Below are 11891 nucleotides of genomic sequence, written 5' to 3'. Positions count from 1 at the left end.
GGGCATCCCTGTCTTGTTCCTGTTCTTAGGGGAAATGGTGTTAGTTTTTGTCCATTGAGTATGATGTTGGCTGTGGGCCTGTCATATATGGCTTTTATTATGTTGAGGTATGATCCTTCTACTCCCGCCTTGCTGAGAGTTTTTATCAAAAATGGGTGTTGGATTTTGTCAAATGCTCTTTCTGTATCAATTGATATGACCATGCGTTTTTTTTTCTTTCAAATTGTTTATGTGATGTATCACGTTTATTGATTTGCGGATATTGTACCATCCTTGCATCCCTGGGATAAATATTACTTGGTCATGGTGTATGATCTTTCTGATGTACTGCTGGATCCTATTTGCTAAGATTTTGTTGAGGATTTTGGCATCTATGTTCATGAGGGATATTAGCCAGTAATTCCCTTTCATTGTGTTATCTTTACCTTGTTTTGGTATTAGGGTGATGCTGGCTTCATAGAATGAGCTTGGAAGTGTTCCTTCCTCTTGAATTTTTTGTAGTAGTCTGAGGAGGATAGGTTTTAGTTCTTCCTTGAATGTTTGATAAAACTCCCCTGTGAAGCCGTCTGGTCCTGGGCTTTTGTTTGCTGGAAGCTTTTTGATGACTGCTTTAATTTCTTCCATAGTTATTGGCCTATTGAGATTTTTAGATTCTTTCTGATTGAGTGTTGGAATGTTGTATTTTTCTAGGAATTTGTCCATTTCCTCCAGGTTGTCTAGTTTGTTGGAGTAGATCTGTCCATAGTATTTTTTAACAATCATTTGTATTTCTATGGGGTCTGTTGTTATTTCGCCTCTATCGTTTCTGATTTTGTTTATTTGGGTCCTCTCTCTTTGCTTCTTGGTGAGCCTGGCTAGAGGTTTGTCAATCTTGTTTATCCTTTCAAAGAACCAGCTCTTGGTTTCATTGATTTTCTGTATTGTTTTTTTGGTCTCTATGTCATTTATTTCTGCTCTAATCTTTATTATCTCCTTCCTTCTGCTCATTTTGGGCTTTTCTTGTTGCTCTCTTTCTAATTCTTTGAGTTGTAGAGTTAGATGATTTACTACCATTTATTCTTGTTTTTTTGAGATAGGCCTGTAGAGCTATAAAATTCCCTCTCAGGACTGCTTTCATTGCGTCCCATAGGTTTTGGATTGGTGTGTTTTCATTGTCGTTAATTTACAGGATGTTTTTAATTTCTTCTTTGATCTCATTGGTAACCCAATCAATATTTAATAACATGCTATTCAGCTTCCAAGTGTTTGAGTATTTTGGGTTGTTTTTATTGTAGTTTATTTCTAATATTATGCTATCATGGTCTGAGATGTTGCTTGGTATGATTTTAGTCTTCTTGATTTGGGGATACTTTGTTTGTGACCCAATATGTGGTCTATTTTTGAATGTGTCTTATGAGCACTTGAGTAGAATGTATATTCCCTGGCTTTGGGGTGAAGCGTTCTGAAGATGTCAATTAAGTCCATCTGATCTAGTGAGTCATTTAGAATTGCTGTTTCTTTGCTGATTGTTTGTCTAGAGCAGGGGTGGGCAAACTTTTTGACTTGAGTGCCACAATGGGTTCTTTAACTGGACTGGAGGGCCAGAACAAAAGCATGGATGGAGTGTTTGTGTGAACTAATATAAATTCAAAGTAAACATCATTACAAAAAGGGTACGGTCTTTTTTTTTTTTTTTAGTTTTATTCATTTCAAACGGGCAGGATCCAGCCCGCGGGCCATAGTGTGCCCACGGCTGGTCTAGAGGATTTATCCAGTGATGTCAGTGGTGTATTAAAGTCCCCTACTATGATTGTATTGTTGTTGATCTCTCCTTTGATATCTTCCAGGAGTTTTTTTTATGTATTTGGGTGTTCCTGCATTGGGTGCATATATGTTTACCAGGGTTATATCTTCTTGTTGTATTGATCCCTTTAGTATTATGAAGTGGCCTTCCTTATCTCTTGTTATGGCCTTCACTTTGAGGTCTATTTTGTCCGATATAAGTATTGCTACCCCAGCTTTCTTTTCATTTCCATTTGCTTGAAAGGTATTTTTCCATCCCTTCACTTTCAGTCTGTGTGAGTCCCTTCTAATGAGGTGGGTCTCTTGTAGACAGCAAATGTATGGATCATGTTTTTTTATCCATTCAGCTACTCGATGTCTTTTGGTTGGAGCATTTAGTCCATTTACGTTTAAAGTTATTATTGAAAGGTACTTGTTTGTAGCCATTTCTTATTGTGTGTGCCTGTTTTCTTTCTGAGCTTTTTATTTCTTTTTTTTTTTACACCAGTCCCTTTAGCATTTCTTGCATTGCTGGCTTGGTAGTGATAAACTCCCTTAGCCTTTTTTTGTCTGTGAAGCTTCTTATTTCCCCTTCAATTTTGAATGATAGCCTTGCTGGATAGAGTATTCTTGGATTCAGTCCTTTGCTTTGCATCACTTTGTAAATTTCCATCCATTCTTTTCTGGCCTGATGTGCTTCTGTTGAGATATCATTTGATAATCTAATGGGAGATCCCTTGTATGTAACTTTCCGTCTCTCTCTTGCAGCCTGTAAGATTCTCTCTTTGTCCTGTACATTTGCCATGGTAATTATGATGTGTCTTGGTGTGGGTCTTTTCGGGTTCACCTTGTTTGGTACTCTCTGTGCTTGTGTGACTTTTTTCTTCCCCACCTCAGGGAAGTTTTCTGATATTATTTCTTCAAGTAGGTTTTCTAACCCTTGTTCCTCTTTCTGTTGTTCTGTCACCCCTATTATTCATATGTTGTTTCGTTTAATGTTGTCCCAAAGCTCCCTTAGGCTCTCCTCCTGTCTTTCAATTTTTTTCTCCAATTGCAGTTCAGTTTGGGTGTGTTTTGCTTCCCTGTCTTCTAATTCGCTAATTCGGTCCTCCGTTTCTCCTAGTCTACTGTTGAAACTTTCAATGGTGTTTTTTATTGCAACTATATCACTCTTCATTTCTTCTTGGTTCTTACATAATTTGTTGATTTTTCCATCCGTTTCTTTTTGATTCTTACATAAGTTGTTGATTTTTTCATCTGTTTCTTCTTGCTTCTTGCATAAGTTGTTGATTTTTTTCCTCGATCCAGTTTATGCACTCTAGGACCCTTATTCTGAATTTTTTTTCTGTCATGATGAATGCCTCTGTTTCGCTTAGCTGCTTTTCTGGCGAGCCCTCCTTTTCTTTCCTTTGGGGGTTTCTTTGTCTACCCATGTTTGATCTCACCAACATATCTAGATGTTGAGTCATTCAGGGGCTGCTCCTTGGGTGGCAGTGGCTTCTTGGGCTGTTGTTGCTCCTCTGGTAGTTGTGGTAGCAACTGCTCCTCAGTTGGCAGCAGCTCCTCTGGTGGGTGCTGTTCACAGCTGTGGTGGCTCCTCTGGCTGGTGGGGGGAGGCTTCACATACAGCTGCTGTTCCTCAGACAGAGGGTATGCTGATCACGAGGCTGCTGTTCGTTGGATGGGGGCGGGCTACACACGCAGCTGCTACTCCTTGAACTGGGCCGGACTGCCCACGTGGCTGCTGATCCCTGGTTGGGGGCTGGCTTCACGCTGCTGTTGTTCCTCTGATGTGGTGGGCTGCTTGTGGCGCTACTGCTCCTAGGACTTGGACAGGTTGATTGCAAGTCTGTTGCTCCTTGGATGGGGGTGGGCTGCTTGTGAGGCTGCTGCTCTTTGGACGGGAGTGAGCTGCACGCATAGCTGCTCCTCCTCCGTCGGGGACGTGCTACTCACCCGGCTGCTGCTCGTCGGTCAGGTGCAGGCTGTGGTGGCTCTGCTCCTTGGACTGGTGCGTGCTGCGCAGGGCTGCCGCTCCTCGGACGTGGGCGTTCTGCTGGTGTGGCTGCTGCTCCTTGGACCTGGGTGGGCTGCTGCTGCTCCTCGAATGGGGCCGGGCCACTCACAGAACTGCTGCTCTTCGGATTCGGCAGGCTGCTGCTGCTTGGACGAGGGCAAGATGTGTGTGCAGCTGCTGTTCCTTGGACTAGTGCAGGGTGTGTGCAGCTGCCGCTCCTTGGATGGGGGCAGGGTGCGCAGGGCTGCCGCTCCTCAGATGTAGGAAGACTGCTCGTGTGGCTGCTGCTCCTCGGACAGGTCGGACTGCTCGCGTGGTTGCGCCTCCTCGGATGGGGCAGCGGGCCGCTCACACAGCTGCTTGGACAGGGAGGCCACATGAGGCTGCTGCTCTTAGGCCTGAGGCAGGCTGCTCAAGGGCTGATGCTTCCTGAACAAGAGCATGCTGCTCACGTGGTTGAAAAAATAATGTGAAAAGAAGTAGGAAATAAAGGAACAAACAAAAATAAGAAGAACAAAGAAAAAAGCAAAAAAAAGCTAACAATAATAAAAAAAATAAAAATGACAAATTGAAATGTCATTCCTTTGGCTGGCTTAAGATCCCAGTTTCCTGGAATCTTCACTTGATTTTCAGATTCACTTGTTGATAGATGTGTATTTGTTGTTCATAATTTTTATCTTTACCTTTTTCTTCTTCTTCCTCTTCTTAAAGGATACCTTTCAGCATTTCATATAATACTGGTTTGGTGGTGATGAACTCCTTTAGCTTTTCCTTATCTGTGAAGCTCTTTATCTGACCTTCAATTCTGAATGATAGCTTTGCTGGGTAAAGTAATCTTGGTTGTAGGTTCTTGGCATTCATCACTTTGAATATTTCTTGCCACTCTTTTCTTGCCTGCATAGTTTCTGTTAAGAAATCAGCTGACAGTTGTATGGGTACTCCCTTGTAGGTAACTGACTGTTTTTCTCTTGCTGCTTTTAAGATTCTTTCTTTGTCTTTTGCCCTGGGCATTTTAATTATGGTGTGTCTTGGTGTGGTCCTCTTTGGATTCCTTTTGTTTGGGGTTCTCTGCACTTCCTGGATTTGTAAGTCTATTTCTTTCTCCAGGTAGGGGAAGTTTTCTGTCATTATTTCTTCAAATAGGTTTTCAATATCTTGCTCTCTCTCTTCTCCTGGCACCCCTACAATTTGGATGTTGGTGCGCTTGAAGTTGTCCCAGAGGCTCCTTACACTATCTTCATATTTTTAGATTCTTTTTTCTTTTTGCTTTTCCGGTTGGGTGTTTTTTGCTTCTTTGTATTTTAAATCTTTGACTTGATTCTTGTGATCCTCTAGTCTGCTGTGGGAACTCTGTATAATATTGTTTATTTCAGTCAGTGTATGCTTAATTTCTAGTTGGTCCTTTTTCATAACCTCGAGGTTCTCACTAGATTTCTCGAGTGTTTCACTAAATTTATCGGCGGTTTCTAGAAGTTTCTTGAAAAACCTTTTAAGTATGGTTTTGAACTCTATATCCTGTAGTTTGCTTTCCTCCATTTCTGTCATTTGTGACCTGTTTCTTTGTCTCCGCATTTTGGCTGCTTCCCTGTGTTGATAGAGTGGCTTTATTGCTCGGTGTCCTATAGGATCCAATGGCTCACCCTCCTCAATTACCTGAGGTGGACACTGTTGGTGCACCTCTTTGTGGGCTTTGTGCACAGTTTTGTTGTAGTTAAGCCTTGATTGTTTAGGTATCACTGGGAGGAATTGACCTCAAGGCCAATTGGCTGTGAGAATCAGCTGTGTCTGAAGTGGGAGAACTTCCATGCTGGAGACATCCTTATGGGGCAAGACTTGCTTCAGTTGGGCTTTGGTGCTCACTGAGTCTGCCCTCTGAGTGTGTCCCTTATGGATCTGAGGAGTTGTAATCTGGATGGTCCCAATCTGACCACTGGGTACACTGGCTCTTGGATCTCTAAGGAGATGCTAATTTAGCCTTTGCCTGAGGCTACCAAGCAGGAGCTATGGAGAGATCTGCAGATTCCTCTTCTTTGTTTGGGATTTGGAGGTGCCCAGATGAGGCCCAGTTGTGAAGTAATGGAAGCTGCTGTGGGGCCTTGGCCCTTCTTTTGGAAGTTCTGGGTCTGTCTGGCCCAGCTGCAGTTTGTTAGGTAATTTTCAGATTGCCAAGGGCCAGGTCATTCATATGCAAAAGCCTCTGTGCACAGCTTCGGTGGGGCGGGGTCTCAGGAAATCAACAGGGTGGAGCAAGCAGCTATGGCTGCTCCTCAGCCCTGCCCTAAGAGGCCCCGGGTCTCAGTGTCCCGTGGTAATTGCTGCAAGCACCTTTGAGAGAAAGCCACCCTCGAGTTCCAACCGATGCCAGACAGTCCAGTCTCTCTTCGTATGAGTCTGAGTCTCCAGAGACTCACCCGGAACTGGAGTTCAGAGCAGTCAGGAGTTTGAGACTCCTTCCCGATTGAAAAAAACAACCGTGTCCTCAGTTGCCAGCCCTTTCCACGTGAGCCTCCGTACCTCTGCACTTTACTTCCGCACCTACTCTGAGTCTCAGTGTACTTTTCTATTTCCTTCTAGTTGTAGAATTTCCACTCAGCCAGCCTTCCTGTGGTTCTGGATGATGTCCGTTTTGTCTTTTAGTTGTATTTTTGAAGTGGTTGTGAGAGGCAGCAATTTCAGGTGTTTACCTATGCCGCCATCTTGGTTTCTCTGTGCTATTATTTTTACTCACATTTTGTATTTTATTTATAATTATGGCTAATGAAAGAAACAAATTAATTGTAGCATCCTATGATTTTAAAATAGTAACTGTAACTTAAATGCTAACCCACTCCATAAAATATGGACCCATTCCCCAAGGCTATAGTGGGGATTTACTTGTTTCCCAAACCCAGTGACAACTAATAGTTTTATTACTTATCAAACACCCCCCAAAATGTATTGTTTCCCATAGGTGAAAAATTCCACAAATGATACATTTTCTCTATGGACATGATTCAATTACTCAAAGCAGAATATAACTACTAAAATACCTACAATTACGTCTCGGGGTTATCTGGTGGTATGCCAAGGGGCAATGCCAATGATATGGTGAATATGCTCCATCTTTCTCCAGAGCAATTATTTATTTGAGGCTAAGGAGTCACATATTTCTTTTTTTTTTTAAACATATTTTTATTGATTTTTTACAGAGAGGAAGGGAGAGAGATAGAGAGTTAGAAACATCGATGAGAGAGAAACATCGATCAGCTGCCTACTGCACATCTCCTACTGGGGATGTGCCCGCAACCCAGGTACATGCCCTTGACCGGAATCGAACCTGGGACCCTCCAGTCCCCAGGTCGACGCTCTATCCACTGAGCCAAACCGGTTTTGGCAACATATTTCTTTTTCTAAAATGTTAAATGGAAATTTTCATTCCCAAAGAAATATATAGAGAACCCCAATATATAAAACAAATTCTAGGAAACTGTTGGCAGTAGTAGTTGGCTGATGTGAGTTCCCCCTCCACACACCCTGGGACTGCCATGCCCCTTCCCTGCTGGTGTAACCCTGGGGAAATGCTTGGCACACCAAGCCTCATTGCCCTTCAATTTTAGTTCAAAGACTGGGCAGGCTGCCCAGGACACAGAGAGGTTCCATGGTGTCCAAGAGCCACCAACACTGCCAATCCTGCTTGACCTTTTTTCAAGTAAATCATAGTCAGAGGTAGCATGGCTGATCTTTTGTATGTTGAAGTCCAGTTTTTTATATCTAAACTTTTCTGGCTTTTCAGTCTTTTTCTTTTTTATTGCAATAAATTTTAACAAATTAATTTTCTGCTTTGTGTTAAAGCAGCTCTCAGATCCTGTGAGACCTCCATCTTAGGTCACAGTAAACAGCAATATATTTTCCCAAACTGTGAGAAAGTGCTGAATGCTTCCAAATAGCATCCTGCCCCTAATCTGGTTTCTGAATATTCTGGTTCTTTTCCTTTTTTGTATATTCTTCTAGTCAAAGAAGCCACTTTGCCCAGTACTGGGAACACAGCTCTGTGTCCATGAAATGTGGGTGCGCAGGGGATCCATCTTTGTAGGCCACCACAATTAAACCACACCGAACCTGAAAGCTATAGTTGGCATCATGGTTTATGGCACCCATGTATGCCACAACCTGCAGTGGATTGTCAAATGTATTTCGGATAAGAGGTTTTGGTTTTTCCGATGTTTTCCAATCAATCACACACAGGTTGCCTTGATACTCAGCCACACAGTCCAGCAGACCTACATACTTTAAGGTCTCATGTTGAACAGCACTTTCAAGAGCTTGAACTCCACTGACATCTTTCAGAATATGCTGGATGCTTTCGATGCAGCCAGACTCAAGATTTTCATCTCCCTCTTTTAAGTTCCTCTGAGGTGAAAGTATGCTTTCCAAGGCTTCATGGAACTGTTTCCCTTGTAAAAATAAGTTTGAAGTATATTCTGCAAAGCCATCCTCTCCCAGTTCCAGAATCATCCGCTGTTTCCACCTCTCCAAATAGAAAATCTGTTCTGATGTCATGGTCTGCTGAAGGACCCGGGTCACACCTGGTGTCTTATTCCTTTGCAAAGGGATTTTCAAAGGAACTGTCGCAGCACTTGTTGCATTTGGTTTGCAGCTTCTCTCTGGATTGAAGAGAGGAAACCAGTTTCCTGGAATACTAGCTTCCTCATCTTGCTTTGGGGGTTTACACTTACTCACAGGTCCATAGAGTAAAGAATCTTCCTCGAACAACGATTCTGGAGTCTGAGCAGGGCCTCTGAATGACAAGACAGACTGTACTAAGTCAGAGTACTTTTCTTGGCTCACCTCTTCATAAGGGTTCACTTTTTTCTTCCGGCCACATGAATAAGAGGACGGGGAGAAACCCAGATGTGGGGATAGTTCTACAGAAAATCGCTTTGAACTTTTAAGCTGCCTGCAGATGGTCTGAAATGTCTTCATCTTTAGACTTTTCACTTCCCTCTAGTCTCCTTGCAATGCGGAGGGTCTTTTTAGTTTTTGTATTCCTCTTTGGACGCATATGCTCATCGTTCCCGCACTTTGGTCTCGAATTAGGCTTCCCCGGGATATTTTATTGATTTTTTACATAGAGGAAGGGAGAGGGATAGAGAGTTAGAAACATTGATGAGAGAGAAACATTGATCAGCTGCCTCCCGCACACCCCCTACTGAGCATGTTGAGCCTGCAACCAAGGTACCTGCCCTTGACTGGAATCGAACGTGGGACTCTTCAGTCTGCAGACTGGTGCTCTATCCACTTAGCCAAACCAGTTAGGGCGCAAACATATCTTTAAAAATAAGTCAGCCCTAATGTTGAAGCTATAATTCAAAATGTTAATTATTGGCAATATACTATAAAGCACAATGAAGGACCCTTGATTTAAATAACTGAAAGCCATGCTTTGCTCAGGATACTGTTGCACACATACCATAAGGGTTGTTTTACAGCAGATGCTAGTTTGCCAAACTTCAGATGGCAAAATGCTGAGTTGTGTTTGATATTGTCCTGCCAGCTGTTTCTCGTTGCCCTAGAGCAGTGATCGCGAACCTTTTGAGCTCGGCGTGTCAGCATTTTGAAAAAAACCTAACTTAACTCTGGTGCCGTGTCACATATAGAAATATTTTGATATTTGCAACCATAGTAAACCAAAGATTTATATTTTTGATATTTATTTTACATATTTAAATGCCATTTAACAAAGAAAAATCAACCAAAAATGAGTTCGTGTGTCACCTCTGACACGCGTGTCATAGGTTCGCCATCACTGCCTTAGAGCGGCAGGTGGCAGTAATGTTGGGAGATCGCCTTGTGGCTACCACTCCTTTCCCACGGGCAGGACATTCACACCTGATGATGCGAGGCCTAGCAAGAAGCCTCCCGTGCCCAGTGGATGTCACACGTTCTGTCCGACAAATTCTGTTGCCTCTTCAGTTGTGTTGCTGATTTTGGGTTCTGCCTTATTTGCTCGTTTCTTAATCTGTTATTTGCTTTGTTTGAACTTTTTTTTTCATTGATCTGCACATAGTCGCTGTGACTAGCAATCCGACGGAGAAGACCGCCACCACCTACTGCGGTTGCTGCACATTTTCCAATTTTCTGAAACAAAAATCCTGCAAACCAGCCAGTCACTCTGCCCATTACAATCTGAGCGGTGCTGAGTTTTTTTTTTTTTTTTACCATGGGTCCAGACTGTGGCCCCAAACACGATTGCACCAGTCGTGTCTTCTTGAATACTCAGCTAAATCCAACACTTGGTTTTCATGTTCTTGGTGAAGGGGATTCTGGTTTGCCATGATACTGTAGCCTGCAGTTGTATTGAAAATGGTCCGTGCCCACCCTCCTCTCACTCCAGTACTTATAAAAACAAAACAGCTCACTTGAGAGAGAGAGAGATGTGAGAGAGAAACATCAATGAGTTGCCTCCCATATGCCCCCGGACCAAGGAACCAAACCTGAAACTCCACAACCCAGGTAGGTGCCCAGACCAGGAATCAAACCTTAAACCTCTTGGTGCCCTGGATGATGCTCAAACCAACTGAGCCATCAGGCAGGGCATCTCTCTCCACTACTTTAAGAGCCTTTATCTTTTTTTGTTATTGATTTCTATTTTGGGGGGGCAATGTAGATGACTGTATTATCTAAGACATTATTTCTCCAGCATTTATTAAGGTTTGTATCTTGGCCTAGTGTGTGGCTAATATTTGTAAAATTTCCATGTGTGCCTGAAATTAATGGTGATTCTTAAGAATTTAGAGTACTATAGTGGTTGCTTGGATAAACCTAAATAAGTATCTTTTTCAAATATTTCATACATTTACTAATTTTTTTCTCTGTTTGATTTATTGATTACTAATGCGTAAATGAAGATCTTGTACTTTAGGGCTCTGTTGTTATGTGTCAGGACTTTTATATTTTTCTGGCACATGACTCCTTTCATCACAATGTTCCTGTTATTCCTAATAATCTCTTTTTGCCATAATGTCAATTCTATCTCATAGAAACACAGCCACACTGTCTTTCTTTCAAGAGATATTATTAGGCTGGTATATCTTCTCCCCTTCATTTCCTTTTTCCTTCCTGTGCCTTGTGAAATCTATTTATTTTATTTTTAAAACATTCATTTCAGAGAGGAAGGGAAAGGGAGAGAAATATCAATGATGAAGAGAATCATCAATCGGCTTTCTCCTGTACCCCCGACTGGGGACTGAGCCTGTAACCCAGGCATGTGCCCTGATTGGGAATCGAACCATAACTTCCTGGATGCTCAACCACTGAGCCATGCTGCCCAGGCTATTTATTTAAAAAATATTTGATTGATTATTGATTTTATTTATTTTTTTAAAAAATATATTTTATTGATTTTTTACAGAGAGGAAGGGAGAGAGATAGAGAGTTAGGAACATAGATGAGAGAGAAACATCGATCAGCTGCCTCCTGCACATCTCCCACTGGGGATATGCCTGCAACCCAGGTACATGCCCCTGACCGGAATCGAACCTGGGACCTTTCAGTCCGCAGGCCGACGCTCTATCCACTGAGCCAAACCGGTCTCGGCGATTATTGATTTTAGAAAGAGAGGAACAGAGAGGGATAGAAATATCAATGCATGAACATCAATTGGCTGCCTCCTGCACACCCCCTGTTCGGTATCAAGCCTGACACTTGGGCATTTGCCTTGACCAGGAATCAAACCTGTGACTTCTTGGTACATGGGTCAATGCTCAACCACTGAGCTATACTGGCCAGGTGATATTCATTTTTTAATCAATCTGTGAGTGTGGATCATTGCAGGTTTATTAATTGGCAGATATAGTCTGTTTTTACTTCTTGAAATATCGATTTATTCCTACTGTTTATTTTATTTTCTATTTACCATGCTTTTTTTCATAATCTTTCCCCACTTCCACACCTCCTATTAGATTTAGTTTTCTTCAAAACAATAAATATTATAATTATTTTCTTTTTGTAGTTACATGTATATTGAAAGCATTTTTGAGAATATAATACATAGTATATAAAGATGCCTACATATACTGTAGAGGTGCAGCTCAATAAAATTTCACAAGTTGAGTAACTCCCTGGACCACTGCCC

The 11891-nt window shown here is 42.2% G+C and overlaps 1 protein-coding gene and 1 pseudogene across 1 annotated transcript; both read right to left on the bottom strand.

Annotated features, from left to right (window-relative positions):
* Window positions 1–7159: 7159 nt before the first annotated feature.
* LOC132216866 (mitochondrial genome maintenance exonuclease 1-like) lies at window positions 7160–8802 on the bottom strand. Its single transcript, XM_059666478.1, has one exon. It carries the CDS (start codon window positions 8738–8740, stop codon window positions 7769–7771), a length of 972 nt encoding a protein of 323 aa, XP_059522461.1. The 5' UTR covers window positions 8741–8802; the 3' UTR covers window positions 7160–7768.
* An 809-nt stretch (window positions 8803–9611) lies between these two features.
* LOC132217339 (FUN14 domain-containing protein 1-like) lies at window positions 9612–10092 on the bottom strand (annotated as a pseudogene).
* Window positions 10093–11891: the final 1799 nt, after the last annotated feature.

Source organism: Myotis daubentonii, chromosome 15 (genome assembly GCF_963259705.1).
Source record: "Myotis daubentonii chromosome 15, mMyoDau2.1, whole genome shotgun sequence".
Taxonomy (NCBI): Eukaryota; Metazoa; Chordata; class Mammalia; order Chiroptera; family Vespertilionidae; genus Myotis; species Myotis daubentonii.
Note: the sequence above shows the minus strand (reverse complement) of the source record. Positions and strands in the feature narration are given on the sequence as shown.